This window comes from Rhinatrema bivittatum, chromosome 5, assembly GCF_901001135.1.
Source record: "Rhinatrema bivittatum chromosome 5, aRhiBiv1.1, whole genome shotgun sequence".
Lineage (NCBI taxonomy): Eukaryota > Metazoa > Chordata > Amphibia > Gymnophiona > Rhinatrematidae > Rhinatrema > Rhinatrema bivittatum.
Window position 1 is genome coordinate 99421314 of NC_042619.1, and position 24638 is coordinate 99445951.

At 42.1% G+C, this 24638-nt stretch overlaps 1 protein-coding gene across 3 annotated transcripts in view; it reads left to right on the plus strand.

Annotated features, from left to right (window-relative positions):
* Positions 1–24638, plus strand: part of B3GLCT (beta 3-glucosyltransferase) — a 196331-nt gene that overhangs the window by 114810 nt on the left and 56883 nt on the right. For all 3 annotated transcript variants that reach the window (XM_029602651.1, XM_029602652.1, XM_029602653.1), the window contains one exon: positions 21770–21839. In XM_029602651.1, coding sequence (XP_029458511.1) covers positions 21770–21839 — 70 coding nt within the window. The remainder of the gene's footprint in view (positions 1–21769; positions 21840–24638) is intronic.

The window sequence follows — 24638 nt, forward strand, 5'->3', positions numbered from 1 at the left end:
GCTAAATAGTCAAATAAGTCATTTTTCTGACTATCTAGTTAGTTGGATAAAAGGTGGGCGGGCAATGGGTGGATTGAGGTAGTTCTACTTAGCTGGATAATTTTTCTGGCTAGCTGGCAATATTCAACCTTTGGCTGCTCAATAGCAGTTCTAAGTAACGCTTGTTGGGAAAGTGGACCCTTGAGCCAAGACGAGGTTATCGCCACCTCCAGGGGTAGCCCCTGGAGGTCCTCGTCGTGAGGCGGCGGTTCTGGGAGAGAAAACCCAACTGGACCTTCATCTATATGAGCCCTCATTCCCTGGGTACCATGGCCGGCAGGACTTAGGAGTGGGTCTTCCCAGGCATGGAACCAGAAGACGAGGAAAGAAGCAGCATTGGAGGAGTCCAGAGGTAGAGGCAGGCGGCAATCAAGCAGAGTCAAGTACCAGGCAAGGAGTCAGAACTGAGAAACCAATCCAAGGGATGAGGAGCAAGGCAGGGAACAGAGGCAAAGAACAGGAAAGCTGGGATCAGGGACAAGACAAGGCAGAGTCAGGAACGCAGGCAACTCTCACTCTCTGAAGAGCAGGACCCATTGCTGATGTGAAGTGGAAGCAGAGGGACAGGGTTTAAATACCCACCTAACCTGATATCATCAGCCCGGGCTTCGGGGAACTTTCCCACTACTGGCCCTTTAAATCCCATGATTCGGCACGCATGCATGCCTAGAGAGGAAACCATGAGGAGCTGGAGTGGGTGGCGTTCAGGGTGCCGCAAGAGCAGGCCACGAGCAGAGTGGGCAGCCAGGAGCGTCGGTGGCAAGGGCGGGGCCGGGCCTCTGACTGGTGCAGGTGAGGGGACCCAGTCGTGGTCCCATGCGGCCAGGGTTCCTAACAGCGCTTTTAACGGGGATATTCAGCTGCACCCAGTGTGGCTGAAAGTCCTATCTAAGGGGGTCATTTATCAAAATGCATTAGGGCGTTTCCTAACTTGATTGCAGCTAGGTAGATAGTGCGATAAAAGCTTGTCCGGGGACTTCTCAGTTTGCGATGTGAAAATATCGCGGGTACAATAAATTTAACAAGCATTGCGGTAAAATAGCTATGTGAAGCGGTATCAGGAAAATTACCATAAGCATGCCCCTTTTTTTTTTATCGCAGGTGCTATTTTTGCTATATTTATCACAAAATGATGAATCTAGGCCTAAGCTAGCCAGATATAGCTATCCTTCTAATTTACACAGCTTGCCTATCGACATTGACACCATTAATTATATCTTCTCATGCCTCCTTGTTTAACAATAGAGGTAATTTTCAAAGGATTTATGTGCATAAAAAGGTTTTTGAAAATTGCTACTTTTACATAACTCCTTTGAAATTTCATTGAATTTTCAAAAGATTTTATGCACGTAAATTGGCTTTTGAAAATTCCTACAATATGTACTAGTTTTATACACGCAACTCCTTTGAAAATTCACTCCTGAATGTTTATTTAGTTTTTTATTTATCTAAACGTATAGTCCGCAGATTCCAGCAACACTGTACAACATTACATTCATAAATACATAAAAATAAACTCACAGATATTCATTAAAAATGGAAACAAAACTTCAGTAAAACTATAAAGTTGCAAACACAAATCATTTCAATCGTAAACCTACTGAAAATGCTTTGTTTTACCTTCTTTCTAAAGCCCAGATATTCAACCTCACTCCTCAACTTGCTATCAAGGGAATTGCACAATATTGAACCTGCGATAGAGAATGCTCTATTTCTTTTCTTCCTGCTAGACTCTTCATGTATGGGATTTCCTTTCTCCACAGTTGATAGAGACAGAGAACAGACCTTTTTTATGACCTCACTCTGGGATATAAAGGAGGTGTGGTCCAAGGCCATTGCCAGTTGTCTCTGTCGCCAGCAACTGCAAAGTGTGAAGATGACAGCTTCTAGAGCCTAGGTTCAGTCCCAGTCTGGTTGAGCCTTATTGCTCCTGGGACAACAGCCCTTAGGGCGTGCTTTTCCCAGTGGGAGCATTTCTCCCAGATATGGCCCTGGTTGAAACCCCTGGGGATCATCTCTGTACTCCAAATGATCTGAGAATTCCCTGCAGAAGGGTTTCCTATTGCTAAGGGGAACTAGAATGTGAGGCCCTTTTAAAAAAAAAAAAAAAAAGGCAGCAAGACCACTTTTCTCTTTCATCCATCCCCCCTCCCCCACCTTGCTGGTGCCTCTTGTCTGAAGGGGGTGGAGAAGCAAAAATAAAAGGGGAGAAGAAGTCGGATCCCCAAGACCAACCAGCAATGAGGGCTCTAGAGGTGGTGATTAATGTCTGAGCCATTTTTGAGGATGGAAGGCAACACTTTGGTGGCGCTCCATTTGGCAAGCAGAGAGGGAGAGGCATGATCTTTCTGCAGCTATGAAACTAAATCCTCAGCCTGCATGAGGAACAGTGCAACAGCAGTAGCATTACTGTGAGTCACATCTGGGTCGCCACAGGGGGAGGAGCTAGTAACTTACCAGGGCGGCATCCATTTGGTCCTATGGTCATGCATTCCAGTGGGAACTCTGAGAGGAGAGGATCACCTTGCTGGTGGCTGAAAGGAATCAGTAAGTTTTTGCTTGGGACATTGTCTTTTTTAAAAGTATTGGGGCAAAGTTAACTATTTGGGAATATTATTTAGTGTGTTTGTGCCTTTAATAGTCAGAAAGGCAGTGAATAAACAAGTTAGACTGTATTTTTAAATAGTCAGTCAATAAGGTAGCAGTAGGTAGGCAGTGAATAAACACGTTAGACTGTTTGTATTTTTAGTCAGTCAATAAGGTAGCAGTAGGTAGTGTGTTTATTTTTAAAAGTCTGCAGAACTGAGTGTTCTCCAGACTTTTAAAGAACTGAGTGTTTGTATTTAATACTAACTGAGTGTTTGTATTGGAAAAAAAAAACCCACCAAAAACAAAAACCAACCCAAAAAGTAGCCAGAAGCTAGAAATAAGCTAGGAGCAGTGTATACCTAAGTAAAAAAGTTGAATAGTTCAGCTCAGTTACTCACCTTGGAAAGGTGTTGAAGTAGTGTGATTGGGTTTGAATAGGGACCAACATTAGTTAATCAAGAGAGCAGTGAGTTACTCAGGCTGACTAACTGAAGTTAGACTGTTTGTATTTCCCAACCCTCCCACCCCTCGCCCACCCACCCCTAGCTCATCCCTTAATTTATAGGCAGGTGCCACTTTCACAAAAAAAACCAAAACATCAACAAAAACGTTATTGAGAATTTGATCAGACCCTGGTAGGCCACTACCAGACACATAGTGAATTCACTAATACATTTAAAGGGCATTAGACACATTCCTACTCCCATAGCAACCTAAAACTTAACTAGGAACTGATCAAAATTGAGATGAAGGCAGCAGTCCAGCAGCAAGAGGGGGGCTTCCCAGTCTTTTGCATCGAGTGTCACATATATGATTTTTTACCCACCGGTGAGAAGTTGTACATGTGCATGCGATGCAAAGAGCTCCTGGCTCTCAGAAAACAAGTCCGATCTCTGGAGGCTAGAGTGGCCGTCATAGTTGGTGATTCGATTATTAGGAATATAGATAGCTGGGTGGCTGGTGGGCGTGAGGATCGCCTGGTAACATGCCTACCTGGTGTGAAGGTGGCGGACCTCACGCGTCACCTAGATAGGATTTTAGACAGTGCTGGGGAGGAGCCGGCTGTCGTGGTACATGTGGGCACCAACGACATAGGAAAATGTGGGAGGGAGGTTCTGGAAGCCAAATTTAGGCTCTTAGGTAGAAAGCTTAAATCCAGAACCTCCAGGGTATCATTCTCTGAAATGCTCCCTGTTCCACACGCAGGTCACCAGAGGCAGGCAGAGCTCCGGAGTCTCAATGCGTGGATGAGACGATGGTGCAAGGAAGAGGGATTAAGTTTTGTTAGGAACTGGGGAACCTTTTGGGGAAGGGGGAGTCTCTTCCGAAGGGATGGGCTCCACCTTAACCATGGTGGAACCAGACTGCTGGCGCTAACCTTTAAAAAGGAGATAGAGCAGCTTTTAAACTAGAACAAAGGGGAAAGCCGACAGTCGCTCAGCAGTGCATGGTTCGGAGAGAGGTATCTTCAAAGGATACTAATGATGCATTAGAATTAGGGCATCCCGACAGTGAGGTTCCAATAATTAGAAAAGTAGTCCAAGTGCCTGTAACTAAAAATTCACCTGAGCTAAAAAATTCTAACTTAACCCTATCAATTAAAAAGCAGAATGAAAATACAAACAAAAAACAAACTTTGAAATGTTTGTATGCTAATGCCAGAAGTCTAAGAAGTAAGATGGGAGAATTAGAATGTTTAGCAGTGAATGATGACATAGACTTAATTGGCATCTCAGAGACATGGTGGAAAGAGGATAACCAATGGGACAGTGCTATACCGGGGTACAAATTATATCGCAATGACAGAGAGGAGCACTCGGGAGGGGGTGTGGCGCTTTATGTCCGGGATGGCATAGAGTCCAACAGGATAAACATCCTGCATGAGACTAAATACAAAATTGAATCTTTATGGGTAGAAATCCCTTGTGTGTCGGGGAAGACTATAGTGATAGGGGAATACTACCGTCCACCTGGTCAAGATGGTGAGACAGACAGTGAAATGCTAAGAGAAATTAGGGAAGCTAACCAAATTGGTAGTGCAGTAATAATGAAGTGGAGACTTCCATTACCCCAATATTGACTGGGTAAATGTATCATCGGGACACGCTAGAGAGGTAACATTCCTGGATGGAATAAATGATAGCTTTATGGAGTAATTGGTTCAGGAACTGACGAGAGAGGGAGCTATTTTAGATCTAATTCTCAGTGGAGCACAAGACTTGGTGAGAGAGGTAACGGTGGTGGGGCCGCTTGGCAATAGTGATCATAATATGATCAAATTTGATTTAATGACTGGAAGAGGAACAGTGTCCAAATCCAAGGCTCACGTGCTAAACTTTCAAAAGGGAAACTTTGATAAATTGAGAAAAATTGTTAGAAAAAAACTGGAAGGAGCAACTACAAAAGTAAAAAATGTCCAAGAGGCGTGGTCATTGTTAAAAAATACCATTCTAGAAGCACAGTCCAGATGTATTCCACACATTAAGAAAGGTGGAAAGAAGGCAAAACGATTACCGGCAGGGTTAAAAGGGGAGGTGAAAGAAGCTATTTTAGCCAAAAGATCTTCATTCAAAAATTGGAAGAAGGATCCAACAGAAGAAAATAGGATAAAGCATAAACGTTGGCAAGTTAAATGTAAGACATTGATAAAACAGAGTAAGAGAGAATTTGAAAAGAAGTTGGCTGTAGAGGTAAAAACTTTTTAAAATATATCCGAAACAGAAAGCCTGTGAGGGAGTCAGTTGGACCGTTAGATGATCGAGGGGTTAAAGGGGCACTTAGAGAAGATAAGGCCATCGCAGAAAGATTAAATGATTTCTTTGCTTCGGTGTTTACTGAAGAGGATGTTGGGGAGGTACCCGTAATGGAGAAGGTTTTCATGGGTAATGATTCAGATGGACTGAATCAAATCACGGTGAACCTAGAAGATGTGGTAGGCCTGATTGACAAACTGAAGAGTAGTAAATCACCCGGACCGGATTGTATACACCCCAGAGTTCTGAAGGAACTAAAAAATGAAATTTCAGACCTATTAGTAAAAATGTGTAACCTATCATTGAAATCATCCATTGTACCTGAAGACTGGAAGATAGCAAATGTAACCCCAATATTTAAGAAGGGTTCCAGGGGCGATCCGGGAAACTACAGACCGGTTAGCCTGACTTCAGTGCCAGGAAAAATAGTGGAAAGTGTTCTAAACATCAAAATCACAGAAGATATAGAAAGACATGGTTTAATGGAACAAAGTCAGCATGGCTTTACCCAAGGCAAGTCTTGCCTCACAAATCTGCTTCACTTTTTTGAAGGAGTTAATAAACATGTGGATAAAGGTGAACTGGTAGATATAGTATACTTGGATTTTCAGAAGGCGTTTGACAAAGTTCCTCATGAGAGGCTTCTAGGAAAAGTAAAAAGTCATGGGATAGGTGGCGATGTCCTTTCGTGGATTGCAAACTGGCTAAAAGACAGGAAACAGAGAGTAGGATTAAATGGACAATTTTCTCAGTGGAAGGGAGTGGACAGTGGAGTGCCTCAGGGATCTGTATTGGGACCCTTACTTTTCAATATATTTATAAATGATCTGGAAAGAAATACGACGAGTGAGATAATCAAATTTACAGATGACACAAAATTGTTCAGAGTAGTTAAATCACAAGCAGATTGTGATAAATTGCAGGAAGACCTTGTGAGACTGGAAAATTGGGCATCAAAATGGCAGATGAAATTTAATGTGGATAAGTGCAAGGTGATGCATATAGGGAAAAATAACCCATGCTATAATTACACAATGTTGGGTTCCATATTAGGTGCTACAACCCAAGAAAGAGATTTAGGTTTCATAGTGGATAACCATTGAAATCGTCGGTTCAGTGTGCTGCGGCAGTCAAAAAAGCAAACAGAATGTTGGGAATTATTAGAAAGGGAATGGTGAATAAAACGGAAAATGTCATAATGCCTCTGTATCGCTCCATGGTGACACGCCACCTTGAATACTGTGTACAATTCTGGTCGCCGCATCTCAAAAAAGATATATTTGCGATGGAGAAGGTACAGAGAAGGGCAACCAAAATGATAAGGGGAATGGAACAGCTCCCCTATGAGGAAAGGCTAAAGAGGTTAGGACTTTTCAGCTTGGAGAAGAGACGACTGAGGGGGGATATGATAGAGGTGTTTAAAATCATGAGAGGTCTAGAACGGGTAGATGTGAATTGGTTATTTACTCTTTCGGATAGTAGAAAGACAAGGGAGCACTCCATGAAGTTAGCATGGGGCACATTTAAAACTAATCGGAGAAAGTTCTTTTTTACTCAGCGCACAATTAAACTCTGGAATTTGTTGCCAGAGGATGTGATTAGTGCAGTTAGTATAGCTGTGTTTAAAAAAGGATTGGATAAGTTCTTGAAGGAGAAGTCCATTACCTGCTATTAAGTTCACTTAGAGAATAGCCACTGCCATTAGCAATGGTAACATGAAATAGACTTAGTTTTTGGGTACTTGCTAGGTTCTTATGGCCTTGATTGGCCACTGTTGGAAACAGGATGCTGGGCTTGATGGACCCTTGGTCTGACCCAGTATGGCATTTCTTATGTTCTTAAGAGGGAGTCATATAGAGCCCCAGCAGGGGATTTTTTCCCAGACTTTTTTATGGCAATGCATAAGGCATATACTGCCATGACTAAAGCCACAGAACCTAATGTGCTTGAATCATCAGGCTGTAGCTGTCACCTCAAAGGAGCAACACCCAAGTGACAAAACGAAGGTTGAAGCCTCCCTCCTTCTGCACAGGCACTCAGGACTCCATGGAAGCTTACTGGGCTAGGGAGAAGTCAGTCTAGGGGTCTTCTGAGGGCTCACAGAGGAAGGGGAGTTCTCTTCAGAAGAGGAAGACTTCACCATAGTCCTTTTGTTCTGGAATGATGAACTAGCAGTTCTCATTTCTAGTGTGGTATGAGCCTTAGGGATATTGGGTACCACTCCTAAAGATCCCACTGAGGGGAATCGAGAAGCCACCAAAGACATTCCCTAGGCACAGCTATTACGGAGCATGTTAGTGAATCCCTTCGTAGATGTCAGTCTTACCTTGACTCGTGGTATCAGCTAACAATCGGCAGAGAAAGTCCAAAGTCAATCCGAGGTCGTGACAGGCAGCAGACGGAGAGGGTCCAAGGCAGTCCGAGGTCAAAAACAGCACAGAAACAAAGGAAATGCAGGGGGAGCGCCAACACAAGCAAGCCTTTAGCTGAGGCATTGCGAGCTGGGCTCAGGGGTTTAAATCTCAGAAGTTCCCACACAAATGCGGGAACTTCAGGTCTTTCCGGCGATATGTCAGAGAGGGGGCGGAGCAAGGACGCGCTGAAAGTCGGCGCGTGCTGCCACCGACAGAGTCTGCCATGCCCCGCTGCGGAGCGGAAGCCCGGTCCTGCTACCGTTGACGGGTAACAGTACCTCCCCCGCAAAGGCCCTCCCTGCTGCTACTGGAATGAGGTTTAAGAGGAAAACGTCGATGAAACTATTGGAGTAGACGAGGTGCCTGGACATTACAAGCAGGCTCCCATGAGTTCTCCTCTGATCCATAATTTTACCAGGAAATTAAATACTGTAGAACTTCCCTAGATTGTCTGGTGTCAAAGATTTCTTTAACCTCATACTGTGTGTCGTCTTGAATTATAGAGGGAATGACTGGTTTAGTCCTCCTGGAGGGCCAAGACAAAACTGCAGGTTTAAGCAATGATACTTGAACACATTATGGATGCGTAAATTAGAGGGTAACTTTAATTTAAAGGTGACTTCTCTGACTTGTCTATCAACAGGAAATGGTCCAACAAAACTGGGAGCGAATTTTAGGGATGGTGTGCGTAATCTAAGGTTCCAAGTGCTCAACCACACCAAATCCCCTGGCTGAAGTTGCGGACCAACTCTCCTGCGTTTGTTGGCTTGCTTTTTTGCTTTACTGGAGGCCTGTTGTAAGAGATGTTGTGTGTGTGTCTCCAGAGCTCCATCATAGATTGGATGGTTAGTTCAACAGCTGGGCAGGAAGAAGGTGTGGTAATGGGAAGGGGAATTCGAGGATGTCTCCCAAAGACTAGAAAGAAGAGTGATGATCCTGAAGCCTGAGTTACATGATTATTGTGACAAATCTCAGCCCATGGTAACAGAGATGCCCAATCATCCTGTCGTTGGTTCACATAGCAGCATAAGAAAGTCTTGAGGGACTGATTGGTGCATTTTGTCAAACCATTCGATTGAGGGTGATAGGCTGAAGGAAGTTTAGTTCTATTTGAAACTTTTTACAGAGATTCTTCCAATAAAGAGCCGTAAATTGAACTCCTCTGTCAGAGACAATACTAGAAGGCAAACCATGAACTTGAAAAATATGTTGTAGGAAAAGTCGAGCTAATTCTGGAGCAGACAGCAGTCCCAGAAGGGGAATGAAATGAGCCATCCTGGAGAATCAATCAACCACGACCGAAATGACTGTATTTCCCTCGGAAAGAGGGAGGTTGGTGATGAAATCGGTGGCTATGTGGGTCCAGGGTTTATCTGGAAGTGGTTGTAAGAGTCCAGACGGTCGTTGTCACGGAACCTTTTGAGTGGCACATGTAGGACAAGATTCCACATAACTCTTAATGTCTGACTTCCATTGTGGCCACCAATAAAAGCGGGAAATAAGATTCTTGGTCCTGCAAATACCAGGATGTCTGGATAAATGAGAATCATGAGCCCATCGTAAGACTCTTTTGCCTTAAGCGCTTCGGTTTAAAGGTAGCTGCCAACATTATTTGGGCTGGATTGATGATATGACGGGGAGGCTCAGGGGAATCGTCAGGTGCAAAACTCCGAGAGAGAGCATCAGCTCGCAAATTTTTTTCGGCCAGCCGAAAATGTACCTTGAAGTCAAATCGACTAAAAACAAGTGCCCATTGGGCCTGTCGTGGATTCAAACGCTGGGCCTCTGATAAGTAAGCGAGGTTTTTATGATCAGTGTAGATGTTAATGGTACATTTAGCCCCTTCTAACAGATGACGCCACTCTTCAAATGCAGCCTTGATACCTAATAACTCTCATTCTCCAATCGCATAATTCTTTTCTGCAGGAGAAAACGTCTTAGAAAAATAGGTGCAAGTGCGGAGTTGCCCTGAGTCAGATGGTTGTAACAAAATAGCTCCAATGCCTAGAGCCGAAGCATCCACTTCAAGAAAAAATGGCTTGGTGGGATCAGGACGTTGCAGACAAGGATCCTTTATAAATTCTTCTTTTAAACATTGAACTGCATGAAGAGCTTCAGTAGGCCAATCCCAAGAAGGCGCTCCCTTCCTAGTTAGGGCAGTCAAGGGTGCCACCAGTGTAGAATTGATCATACCATTTTTAGTGGATGATACGTATGACCTGGTGTGAATGTACTCTTGGACATTGACCTTGGGGGTGGCAGCCAAGAGGCTTCTATGGCTGCACAACTGAGCAGAAGACTTGCCACAAGATTCATGCCTCTAGAAATTGCCCTTTAAGGGGAACCTGCTTTTGAAGAAGACCTGGAAAACACTAGTGAAAGATCTGGGGGAATCAAACCCCCAGAGGCTCCCTGAAGACAGAACACAGTCAGGCTCGCTGGTGTTCATATCCCAGCATTCTTGGGACTGGCACAGGTATAAGCCTATAATGCATTCTCCTTTAGGTGCACAGAGTATGAACTGGCTCTTTTGGGGGTGTGAGAAGAGTGATGTCAGAGTCCCCTGCAGCAGCAGGTGTCAGCTGCTCAGCCCAGTGATCTGCAGCAGGTCCCTCTAATGGTGGTAACAGTAAGGGGACACTTATTGAGGTACTACATGGAGTGGAAATGAATCACTTTGGACCAATTGTATTCTAGACATCATATGAAGGGGATATGCCCCCGAATGTACAAGGCTAGTCCCAAGTGTCTTTATGGTCTTCCCTGTGTCTCTCCTCTCCTAAGACAGGTAGTCATGAGGTCACTGACAAAATTGCAGCTTCTTCAAGCAATTATTCCAGTGCCCCCCATAAGAGATGGGGCAACACATTTATTCAGTTTATTTTGTGGTACCAAAATAAGACTGATCTTTCCACCCAGTGCTAGACCTAAAAAGGGTCAACAAATGCCTGCACGTGGCCCACGTTCAGATGGAAATACATTCAGTCATAGCGTCAGCAAGGGAAGGAGAAAACTTAACCCCCTTGGATCTAGTGGAAGTGTATTTTCATATTCCCATTTGGATGTCCCACCAGAGCCAGTTGAGGTTCTTTATGGTCAGAGAGCATTTTCTATTTCAGGCATTACTCTTTGGGCTAGCAACAGCTCACAGGACATTTATCAAGGTTAAGATGGTGGTGGCGGTGACCCTATGTAAGCAGGGCATACTGGTGCATCCATACTTGGACAACTAGCTTATAAGAGCCAAATCAGTCCAGGAATTGCTGGGCCTCAGAGATATTGGTCCAGCTCATGCAGCAGCTAGAATGGGTATAAATTATATGAAGAATATAGTACAGTATTGGAGGTGAAATTCTTCTAAGCACAAAGAAAGCGTGGGATCTGGGGTAATTGTATCTGATAATCTTAAGATGGCCTAACAGATGGATAAAGCAAAGGTAAAAGCCAGAAAGATGCTTGGCTGCTTAGGGAGAGGAATGGTTAGCAGAAAAAGGGAGGTGATATTGCCCCTGTATAGGTCCCTAGTGAGTCCTCACTTAAAATACTGTGTACAATTCTGGAGACCTCACCTTCATAAGGATATAAACAAGTTGGAGACAGTCCAGAGGGTGGCTACTAAAATGATCTGTGGTCTTCTTTTTAAAGCATATGGGGATAGACTTAAAGATCTAAACATGTATACCCTTGAGGAAAGGCGAGATAGGGATATATGATAGAGACATTCAAATATCTCAAAGATTTCCATGCAGGGGAGGTGAGCCTTTTTCAATGGAAAGGAGGGTCTAGAACGAGGGGTCATGAGATGAGGTTGAAAGGGGGTATACTCGAGTAATCTTAGGAAATATTTCTAAACAGAGAGGGTGGTAGATGTATAGAACAGCCTCCCAGTGGAAGTGATGGAGACAAAAACAGTATCTGAATTCAAGAAAACATGGATAAATACAGGGGATCTCTAAGGAAGCGATGAGAATTATAATTCTAAATTAATTGGACGGACAGGCAGACTGGATGGGCCATACATTTTTTTTTCTGCTGTCATGTTTCTATGTTTCTAAGAGCAACCTAGAGCCATCTCAGACTTTGGACTTCTTAGGGCCTTGTTTTGATACATGAGAAGGGCAAGTCTCTCTGGTGCCCAAAAAATTAAGAACATAAGAAATTAAGAACATAAGAACATGCCATACTGGGTCAGACCAAGGGTCAATCAAGCCCAGCATCCTGTTTCCAACAGTGGCCAATCCAGGCCATAAGAACCTGGCAAGTACCCAAAAACTAAGTCTATTCCATGTTACAGTTGCTAGTAATAGCAGTGGCTATTTCTAAGTCAACTTAATTAATAGCAGGTAATGGACTTCTCCTCCAAGAACTTATCCAATCCTTTTTTAAACACAGATATACTAACTGCACTAACCACATCCTCTGGCATTCCAGAGGATGTGGTTTAATTCCAGAGTTTAATTGTGCGTTGAGTAAAAAAGAACTTTCTCCAATTAGTTTTAAATGTGCCACATGCTAACTTCATGGAGTGCCCCCTAGTCTTTCTATTATCCGAAAGAGTAAATAACTGATTCACATCTACCCGTTCTAGACCTCTCATGATCTTAAAGACCTCTATCATATCCCCCCTCAGCCGTATCTTCTCCAAACTGAAAAGTTCTAACCTCTTTAGTCTTTCCTCATAGGGGAGCTGTTCCATTCCCCTTATCATTTTGGTAGCCCTTCTCTGTACCTTCTCCATCGCACCTATATCTTTTTTGAGATGCGGCGTCCAGAATTGTACACAATATTCAAGGTGCGGTCTAACCATGGAGCGATACAGAGGCATTATGACATTTTCTGTTTTATTAACCATTCCCTTCCTAATAATTCCTAACATTCTGTTTGATTTTTTGACTGCTGCAGCACACTGAGCCGACAATTTCAAAGTATTATCCACTATGATGCCTAGATCTTTTTCCAGGTTGGGTAGCTCCTAATATGGAACCTAACATCATGTAACTACAGCAAGGGTTATTTTTCCCTGTATGCAACACCTTGCACTTGTCCACATTAAATTTCATCTGCCATTTGGATGCCCAATCTTCCAGTCTTGCAAGATCCTCCTGTAATGTATCACAATCCGCTTGTGATTTAACTACTCTGAATAATTTTGTATCATCTGCAAATTTGATAAACTCACTCGTCGTATTCCTTTCCAGATCATTTATATATATATATTGAAAAGCAGTGCTCCAAGTACAGATCCCTAAGGCTCTCCACTGTTTACCCTTTTCCACTGAGAAAATTGACCATTTAATCCTACTCTCTTTTTCCTGTCTTTTAACCAGTTTGTAATCCACGAAAGGACATTGCCTCCTATCCCATGACTTTCTAGTTTTCTTAGAAGCCTCTCATGAGGGACTTTGTCAAACGCCTTCTGAAATTCCAAATACACTACATCTACCATTTCACCTTTATCCACATGTTTATTAACCCCTTCAAAAAAAATGAAGCAGATTTGTTAGGCAAGACTTCCCTTGGGTAAATCCATGTTGACAGTGTTCCATTAAATCATATCTTTCTATATGCTCTATGATTTTGATCTTTAGAATAGTTTCCACTATTTTTCCCAGTACTGAAGTCCGGCTCACTGGTCTATAGTTTCCCGGATCGCCCCTGGAGCCCTTTTTAAATATTGGGATTACATTGGCCACCCTCCAAGTACAATGGATGATTTTAATGATAGGTTACAAATTTTAACTAATAGACCAGATGCTGGCTTTCCAGGCTCAGGAGTCACCCAGAGCATGAGACTACCTCCATCTCTTAGATCTCAAAGAATCCTTGCTGTGTCTGTCCCATGGGCCAGGGTACACATGATCTTTTCTGCAGTCGCTGTTGTCATGTTGTTCGCCCTCCTCCTGGGATTACTAGTATCTAGGTTCCCTCGAGGGTAAGGAGGAGTCTGGCTTAGTGGCAACAGCGCTCCAACATGCAGAAAGGAATAGCCATAGGGCCCCCCAGCTGATCATAGTCAGAACAGATGCCAGCCTGAGGGCTGGGGGGCATACTGCTATGGCCAACTGACACAAGAGCACTGGTTAAGAGAAGAATTGTTGTGGTCAATAAACAGGCTAGATACAAGAGCCATCATACTGGCTCTGCAGTAGTTTTTCCTACTGGTAAGAGGGAAGGCAATTAGAGTGTTGCCAGACAATACTATATGTAAACAGGCAAGGGGGCACTCGCAGCTCATGGTAGTGCAAGAGGTGGCCAAGAGGAGTACCACCTCCACCTCTGAACATCCTGCATAGCAGTTAAGGAAAATCTCTTAGCCGATTTGCCCAGCAGGAGCAGGTTGGACCCAGGAGAGTGGGAATTGCGTTCAAAAGCCTTTCAAATGATAGTAGACCAATGGGGTTGTCTGGTTGTGAACCTGATGGTGTCACGGAGAAATGCCAAGACCAGCATATTCTTCAGTCGCAGGACAGAGCCACGATCTAGTGGCTTAGACGCACACTTGTGCCTGTGGCCATGCCTCAACCCTCTGTGTATCTTCCCATCGTGGCCTATTATGAGCAAGATAAAAAAGATAGAGGACTATCTGTCCATGGTGATTCTAATAGCTGGGGATTGGCTGAATAGGCCTTTGTACACAGACCTAGTGAGGCTGCTGAGCAGAACCCCATAGTGTCTTCCCAGGGAGCAGGGTCTGCTCTGGCAAGGTACAGTTCCAGTGGAATACCTGTCTCTATTCTCTCTCATGGCCTGATCTTTGAAACGGTTTACCTGCAGAAGAGAAATTATTCCTCATGATCTCAACCATGTTAAAAGCACAGAAGTTTTCTACTTCCTTAGCCTACATTAGAATTCGGTGAATGTTTGAGAGTTTCTATGATGAGCAGGGGTTCTCCTCATTTCCTGGTCCATAAGCTGGTCCAGATAAGTGATTGGCCCTTAATTATCTGAAGGTACAGGTAGCAGCTGTTTCTTGCTATAGGGGCCAAATCAGAGGTACCCAAGTAGCAGCACATCCAGACATAGTCCAGTTCCTGAAAGGGGTGAAGCACATCTGGCTGCCTTTCTGACCTATAGTCCCTCAGTGGGATTTCAGTGTTGTCTTGAGAGCTTTAGTCATACCACCCTGCAAGCCAATACAGCAGGTACCCATTTCAGAGTTGTCTCTGAAGAATGCCTTTTTGGTAGCAGTCTGTTTGACCAAGCTATCTCAAGTATGTTAAGCTTACTCTATGCTGAAGAGGGAACGTGAGCTGGGATTAGACCGTCGTAAGACAGGTTAGTTTTACCCTACTGATGATGTGTTGTTGCAATAGTAATCCTGCTCAGTACGAGAGGAACCGCAGGTTCAGACAAGTAGGGATTTTTATTTGGTTTTCTCTGTGTACTCTGTCACCTTTTGTCCATCTGGTTCCATCCTTCTTGCCCAAGTTGCTATCTGCCTTTCCTGTGAACCAATCTGTTTCCCTTCCAGCCTTTAATAGTAGCAATTGTCAGGGGAAAGATAAGAACCTGAGTCTATGGTATGTGCATGGTATACCCTTGAGTTATCTGAAAGTGACAAATAGTTTTAGGAAGACAAACAAGCTGTTTTGTTTATTGTTTGCAGGCCCCAGGAAAGGGGAAGCTAACTTAGCTAGATGGATCAAACAAGCAATAACTTTGGCTTACCTGCTGTTGGGAGGACCAGTTGCACTCTGGGCCCACTCTATAAGGGCACAAATATCATCCTGGGTGAAGGCCTGTTTGTTCTCTCTGGTTATCCTTGCATTCCTTTGCAAAGTATTACAGGTTGGATGTGCAGACCAAAGTAGACTCTGCCTTTAGGACAGGAATCTTTTGAATAGCCCTGTCTTCCTCCTTCTCTAGCAAGCAGTAACTTTGATAACTCTCATATGTGAGGTCTGGTCTAGCAGGAAGAAAAGGAAGGTTAAATTATTCTTACCTGATAATTTTCTTTCCTTGAGTCCTGCAAGACCAGTCCAGAGCCTGCCCAGGAACCCAGAGTTGAAAGGGGCGAAAATACAGAGCACGTTCTTATTTAGTCTGATTATTCTTATTTTTCTTCTTCCTTCACCTTACCTCTTATCTCATTCAGAATGGTCTTGTGGGCCCTTATTGGGTATCATAATCTCAATTGGCATTATTTCATTAAAGGGATTTCAGTTGGTCAGTGTTTTGGCAATAGGCTATTGGCAGTGGCCTCGGACACCACCTACTTTATAGCACAGAGTGAGGTCATGAAAGAAGTGTGTCCTCTGTCTCCATCAGCTGTGGAGGAAGGAAATTCCATACATGAGGATTGATTTAACAGGACTCAAGGAAAGAAAATTATTAGGTAAAGAATAATTAAATCTTCCTTGTGTCACGTAATTTATTCTCTTTAAATGATGGTATTGCAAGTAAATCTTTTCCCGCAAAACAAAAAATGATGCATGGCCATGTAATATTCTATTGAGATTAGCAAGGCAATATGAAACCCCCCACTATGAACAGCCTTATGAATCAGCATGAGGATTTTAAACTCTGTTCTTTTGTGAATGGACAGAAGGGCAGCTCCTTTAATCTCTGGATAATTCTATCCTTATGTCCTGTTCGTGTAATTACTCTAGCAGCTGCATTTTGGACTAATTGCCGCACCTGCAACAAACTTTTGGCAGCCCCAAATACAGGGAATTGCAGTAGTCCAGCTTAGCACTAAGGCTTGTAATTATCTATGATCCATTTTAAATTTGAATTGTTCAATTTTTGCATTCAGTTTGAGTCAGAGGAATGTGTCCAAGTATTCATTTTACAGTCTCCAATTAATAGGGAGGGAGACAGCCGCTCTAGGATGCGTGTGCTCTGGGGGCATCATTCTCTGGGAATGAGCAACAAGAAATTGGATTGACCCCTGTCAGAGACAAGATGCTGGGCTTGATGGATCTTTGGTTTTATCCAAATGGAACTTCTTATGTTCCTATGCTCTTTTATCACGAGAATACTTCTAGGCTTGAATGAGAGTCATCCATATTGGGTTTTTTTGCATTTTTCTGTAAACAAAGGTTACTGAGTAAGCCTTATAACATTTGATGTAATGACATTAGAGATCCGTGTAATCTCTCCTGTTGCATCATTGAACTTTGAGATTTTTCTTTTTAAACCTTTGTATTTTAATAATCAGGCAAACAGACATTCCTTTATCAAATCTCAATAATACAAATCTGGGAAAGATTAACAGAGCACTAAAGAAAGGGGAGTACAGAGATCAATTGGTTTAACGTACCAGAGATCCATATTCAGACACAGTCCAGCTGGCAAAGTTAGCCAGATGAACTTATCTTGCTAACTTTGGAGATATATTCAATAGTGAAACTGCACTATAGCCACCTAACTTTAGGGCAGCTCTTTGACCCGACCAGACTTAACCGGTTAAGTCATCCGGCTAACTCTGAATATTGAAGCTAGCTGGCTAACTCAACTGGCTAACTCAACTCCTCCAAGTTACGCCCTGGAATGTCCCTAACTTAGCTGGCTAAATTCTAGCCAGTTATCTTATTAGCTGGCTAGAATTTAGCCAGATAAGTGCCCAAATATTAATTTAGCGGCTAACTTCCTCAACCATTATAGGACAGCACATAACCATGCCTCGTACAAATCCAGGATAAGGTAATTCGACATAGACCCCACACCAAATCAGCACTGTAAGAAAAACAAAAATTAAAATGTACAAAGGAACTTTGTGCGTTCAGTCTAAGGCAGTTCACATTTGAGGGAGAAATGGACTATTTAGTCCAAAACCTCCGCCAAATAGCATCATACTGATTAAGAGAGCCTTTAAGAGAGTGTGACATCCTTTTTATGCGAGCTAGTTCAATAACTTGATTCTTCTAATTATCCAGGAGGGATGTTCCCTTCCAAAATTGAGCAATTGTAAATCTTGCGGCTAGCGGCATCTGACCCATTAGAGCCTTTAGCTTCCCTGGGACCGAAAAAGAAACCCAGCAAGGCCAATTCTGGAGAGGCATGAAACTCTTACCTTGAGATTTGGGAAATCACCTAAAAGACCTGAGCCCAAAAGTCTTGCACATGTGACCAGGTCAACCACGTGTGGAGAAAGGAGCCCTTTATACCTCATCCCCTCCAACAAAAATCTGAAAGGTGGTGCTATTGGGTGCGTTACTGGCGGCGATAAGGGGCCTTGGCAGCAAAGGAAATATCTTCTCCACCCCAATTCCTAACTTCTTGTAAAATTGTCACCAAATGTTTAGGCTGTGAACTATGATAGGGTGGTCCTGCTAGTTTTTCTGACATTCTTTTTAAAATTTCCTTGCAAGTGTTTTGTTTCATATCAAGAGATTTATTTTTATGGACCCTGCCCACTTGGCAACTTTTTTGGCAGATAAAACAGACTTGAGGGAGGATCTAACTTAGCTAAACCTAGGTAAAAAAAAGGCCAAACATAAAGGTGATTAACCTCTCAGCCTCTAAATCATAGGAGTCTATGTTTCTATAGATTTGAATCTTTCCTTTCTCCCCCATATTATTGGGTTCAGTAATGCAGGGTGATTTTGTGGTAAAGCTTATTTCCTAAAATTGTATTTACCTATTGCATGTACTGTTTTTCCTGAATTCTGTATATTATAAATCATGAAAATCAATAAAGAAAAAATTAAAAACAAAAACCAAAAAAAAACCCTAATTTTATAAGCTCGTACAAACATTGCTTATAAACTTTATAAACAGTGACCTTGTAACCAATTTATTTATCTTGTTCAGCACCATAACAGGGATGAACATTAATTTTAAATGAATGGGTAATCCAAACCAAAACGGCCATTTTTGTTTTGTTTTACTCAGTACAAATGCACAGGTCTAATAAAAAAAAAATGAACATCTTAATTTCAGAAAATATTGCACATTATTAGCAGATAGAACCCAATATTTACCAAGAACAAAAAAAACCCACCCCTAAATAAATAAATAACTTGCCACCTCCAGGGTAGGAGTGATCCCCAAATGTGTCTGCACCTACCATAGCTATTTAAAAATTTCACTGGGTCCTGAGACAGTCATAAAAGTGATGTCACTGGCAATGGTCTTGGTGCTGGCCGGTGCCATTTTTTGTATGGTCATGAGTTTGTACAGATGTACAAGAAATTGGCACCGGTCTGAGTTGAGACAGGTACCACAGTGTTGTCCCTTTGGCGCTGGTCTCAGGGCTTGGTGCCATTTTCAAATAACTTCGACTGGGGCAGGAGAACGAACGGATCACTCTGCCTCCTTTCTTTTACCTAGACAAAGGACTCCCACAGAAGGGGTAAATGGGGGCTGGGGAGGACCCCGGCCCCAGCTATCTTAACAAGGGTAGGTGAGGCCCTACTGAGATTAGCTGAGCCCAGCCAAGTAAGCTTGGCTTTGCTATCTTTATTTACCTGTACTTATTTATGGTGGGGAAAAGGAGATCCTAGCAGCTGGGGGTGGGGGGAGGGCCCATGGAGGCTTTGTTTAGTGTTTTTTGTTTTGTTTTAGGTTTTTCTATTTTAATTAAATGTTTATTTTGGCTTGTAAATGAAATGAACCGAAATAAATACTGAATGAAACAAAAACAATAAAGCATAAACATTGGCAAGTTAAATGTAAGACATTGATAAGACAGGCTAAGAGAAAATTTGAAAAGAAGTTGGCTGTAGAGGCAAAAACTCACAGTAAAAACTTTTTAAAATATATCCGAAGCAGAAAGCCTGTGAGGGAGTCAGTTGGACCGTTAGATGATCGAGGGGTTAAAGGGGCACTTAGAGAAGATAAGGCCATCGCGGAAAGATTAAATGATTTCTTTGCTTCGGTGTTTACTGAAGAGGATGTTGGGGAGGTACCCGTAATGGAGAAGGTTTTCATGGGTAATGATTCAGATGGACTGAATCAAATCACGGTGAACCTAGAAGATGTGGTAGGCCTGATTGACAAACTGAAGAGTAGTAAATCACCTGGACCAGATGGTATACACCCCAGAGTTCTGAAGGAACTAAAAAATGAAATTTCAGACCTATTAGTAAAAATTTGTAACTTATCATTAAAATCATCCATTGTACCTGAAGACTGGAGGATAGCAAATGTAACCCCAATATTTAAAAAGGGCTCCAGGGGCGATCCGGGAAACTACAGACCGGTTAGCCTGACTTCAGTGCCAGGAAAAATAGTGGAAAGTGTTCTAAACATCAAAATCACAGAACATATAGAAAGACATGGTTTAATGGAACAATGTCAGCATGGCTTTACCCAGGGCAAGTCTTGCCTCACAAATCTGCTTCACTTTTTTGAAGGAGTTAATAAACACGTGGATAAAGGTGAACCGGTAGATATGGTATACTTGGATTTTCAGAAGGCGTTTGACAAAGTTCCTCATGAGAGGCTTCTAGGAAAAGTAAAAAGTCATGGGATAGGTGGCGATGTCCTTTCGTGGATTGCAAACTGGCTAAAAGACAGGAAACAGAGAGTAGGATTAAATGGGCAATTTTCTCAGTGGAAGGGAGTGGACAGTGGAGTGCCTCAGGGATCTGTATTGGGACCCTTACTGTTCAATATATTTATAAATGATCTGGAAAGAAATACGACGAGTGAGATAATCAAATTTGCAGATGACACAAAATTGTTCAGAGTAGTTAAATCACAAGCAGATTGTGATAAATTGCAGGAAGACCTTGTGAGACTGGAAAATTGGGCATCCAAATGGCAGATGAAATTTAATGTGGATAAGTGCAAGGTGATGCATATAGGGAAAAATAACCCATGCTATAATTACACGATGTTGGGTTCCATATTAGGTGCTACAACCCAAGAAAGAGATCTAGGTGTCATAGTGGATAACACATTGAAATCGTCGGTTCAGTGTGCTGCGGCAGTCAAAAAAGCAAACAGAATGTTGGGAATTATTAGAAAAGGAATGATGAATAAAACGGAAAATGTCATAATGCCTCTGTATCGCTCCATGGTGAGACCGCACCTTGAATACTGTGTACAATTCTGGTCGCCGCATCTCAAAAAAGATATAATTGAGATGGAGATGGTACAGAGAAGGGCTACCAAAATGATAAGGGGAATGGAACAACTCCCCTATGAGGAAAGACTAAAGAGGTTAGGACTTTTCAGCTTGGAGAAGAGACGACTGAGGGGGGATATGATAGAGGTGTTTAAAATCATGAGAGGTCTAGAACGGGTAGATGTGAATCGGTTATTTACTCTTTCGGATAGTAGAAAGACTAGGGGACACTCCATGAAGTTAGCATGGGGCACATTTAAAACTAATCGGAGAAAGTTCTTTTTTACTCAACGCACAATTAAACTCTGGAATTTGTTGCCAGAGAATGTGGTTCGTGCAGTTAGTATAGCTGTGTTTAAAAAAGGATTGGATAAGTTCTTGGAGGAGAAGTCCATTACCTGCTATTAAGTTCACTTAGAGAATAGCCACTGCCATTAGCAATGGTTACATGGAATAGACTTAGTTTTTGGGTACTTGCCAGGTTCTTATGGCCTGGATTGGCCACTGTTGGAAACAGGATGCTGGGCTTGATGGACCCTTGGTCTGACCCAGTATGGCATTTTCTTATGTTCTTATGTTCTTAACCCCAAAAAACTTGAAACTAAAAACAAAGCAAACAAAATTATTGAGGCTGCACATCCCTGTACCATAAGAATACCAACACTTTAATAACTACACTCAAATCTCTTTCAGTCTACCATTATAACTGAGGCTATAAATAAGCTCTTTAAGTTGTACAGTATTCTCAACCCGGTCATCAGGACATATCTGACTAGTCAGGTTTTCAGGAAACCACAATGAATATGCAAATCTACCCCATGCATATTCATTATGAATATCCTGAAAACCTGATTGGCCAGATGTATCCCAAGGACTGGGTTGAGAACCACTGGTACAGTATATCTGATTTAACTTTATCCTATATAAAGAAAAAAAAATGTTTTACTTTTAACTTTTAGGGAAATCCAGTGAAAAAGGAGAATATATTTGTTGCTGTGAAAACATGCAAGAAGTTTCACAGAGAGCGAGGTATGTCCTGAATGTATTTGAGGCTGATATCCTTGAAATAGTTTTAGCTTCCATGAGAAACTAAATGATATACTCCAATAAAACTGTCTGTGCTTGAAGCACAGAAAAAACGATGTGGCAAATATTTGTTACAATACTAAGGAATTTTGTGTGGAGGCAATAATCAAACTGCCTTCACTTCTGCAAACTATATGAGTAGTTTTACCTCTGAAGTTCAGTGGAATAATCAGAGCTGAACTATACAGGTAGTTTTGCTCTGATTATTGCTCCATGGAAAAGCCCCCCCACAAACTTGTACCTGTGGGGTTTTTGTACCTGTGGGGTTTTTTGTGTGGGTACTTTATTAAGGCAAAAATGCATGGATATGCAAGTGCCTTTGCCAACCAAATCCCTCCTTGGGAATGCCTCCAAAAAAAGGCAGATAAAAGTACCTACATTGCTCACATACTTGGATACTTTTACTTGCTTAGAATTGGTCGATAATCAAAAAGCATATTTACTGTTTTACCCTCTGAAATGGCATTAATTATTGCTCTTTATGTGGGCTCAAGTAATTTAGAATTTCTGTAGTAAAATGATTGAGCAATATAAAGTAGCCAAACTCACTTAGGCTAGGTCCTTCATCATTGTGCAAGCTAAGCAGTGCCAGATCTGGCTTGTATTTGGAAGAGAAATTTACAAGGAGCACTAGTGCTGAAGAAAATTTAAGTTGGTGGCTCAGTAGAGGGCATTCTTCTGTGTGGATAAGTATACAGCCAGTGCAATTTCATGGTGTAGGGTGCACTATACTGCAGTAATCTATTTATTTATTTATTTATTTATTTATTTAGGGTTTTTATATACCGACATTCTCGATATACATATCAAATGAAGTCGGTTTCCATAGAACAAAACTGTCGCCGGTAAGGCGTTACATTAAACAATAAACAGAGTATTGAACAAAAGAACGTACAGCGTTACATTAAACAATAAACAGAGTATTGAACAAAAGAAGGTAAATCAATAAATATTAAAAATTAAATATAAAAATATAAAATAGACGACAAAAATTCGTCAAATAACATGAATAAATGATACGATTAACTGCAAATAAATGGTGGGTAAGGTTGAAATGTACTGGTTAGGGTATACTGGTGACAGTGAGCACTGTTGTGGGGCATAACTATGTAATGTTGCCTTTCAGTTGGAACATCAAATCAGTGTCTACTCTATCAACATTAAAGATGGGAACACTAGCCCTGGTGTCATGCCAAACTTCCAACACAGGTTGTGCAATCTGAGCTATCAAAATTCCACTTTTAAAACAACCTAATCATTATCAAGGAAGCATAGAATATAATGGCAAACATCTAGTCTGCACAATTTAGTTCCTGTTAGAGTGCTATTCACAATCACAATAACCGCCCAATATCTAATGTATTCCAGAAACCCTCAAAAAGTGCAAACACTCACAAATCACAATAGGTTTCACTGGTCAAAATTAATCCATTTGAATTATAACCACATATCCAGTAAACTCTCACATATGCTTTGTAGGACCCGTACTCAATGAGTTTGTCTTTATATCAAACTCATCATTATGGTTGTTGGTCCATTTGCTTTATTTAATTGATAACTAATTTTGTAAGTTTTTTTTGTTTTTTATTACAAGGTTTTCCTAAAACCAACTGAAGTTAATACCCACCGATATTAATCCCGCCAAGGGTGTATCAATGGAGAACGAACAATGGAGCAATATATTTGTAATCCGTACGCAAAACTTTGCAATATGTTGAAAACAATCCCTTATAATGCTGGGCTGTATAGAGAGAGGAATATCGAGTAAGAAAAGGGAAGTGATTATCCCCTTGTACAAGTCCTTGGTGAGGCCTCACCTGGAGTACTGTGTTCAGTTCTGGAGACTGTATCTCCAAAGAGATAGAGACAAGATGGAGGCGGTCCAGAGAAGGGCGACCAAAAAGGTGGAGGGTCTTCATCGAATGACTTATGAGGAGAGATTGAAGAATCTAAATATGTACACCCTGGAGGAAAGGAGGAACAGAGGTGATATAATACAGACTTTCAGATACTTGAAAGGTTTTAATGATCCAAAGACAACGACAAACCTTTTCCATCAGAAAAAAATCAACAGAACCAGAAGTCACAATTTCAAGCTCCAGGGAGGAAGACTCAGAACCAATGTCAAGAAGTATTTCTTCACGGAGAGGGTGGTGGATGCCTGGAATGCCCTTCCAGAGGAAGTGGTGAAGACAAGAACTGTGAAGGACTTCATAGGGGCATGGGATAAACACTGTGGATCCATAAAGTCTAGAGGACGTGAATGAAGAGTGGGTTGCTCGCGGGAATGACGGCTACTGCCTGGAGAATATACCCTTATTCAATAAACATACACACGGTTAATGCGACTCCAACATTGCTCTAAGCTTCAACGGCAAGAGGAAATGTGGAAAAAAGGATTTGCATTCACAAAAAAGCGGGGAGTAGCTTGCTTGTTACGGCAGTTACTATCCCAAATCAAATAAGCCTGATACTTCACGCATATCCAGCATAGCTCTCTGCTTCAACAGCAGGGGAGAAAGACCGATAATTCACACATATCCAGCATAGCTATCTGCTTCAATGGCAGGGGGAATGAAGAAAAGTGGATCTATATACAGACAACAACCAACAAGGACTGAATTACATAGTCTGGGTAAACAAATAAGCATGGGTGTAGCTTGCTTATTGTGGCAGTTACTACCCCTAACTAATTAAGCTAGCTATTTCACTTAGATGCAGTTCCAACACTGCTCTCTACAT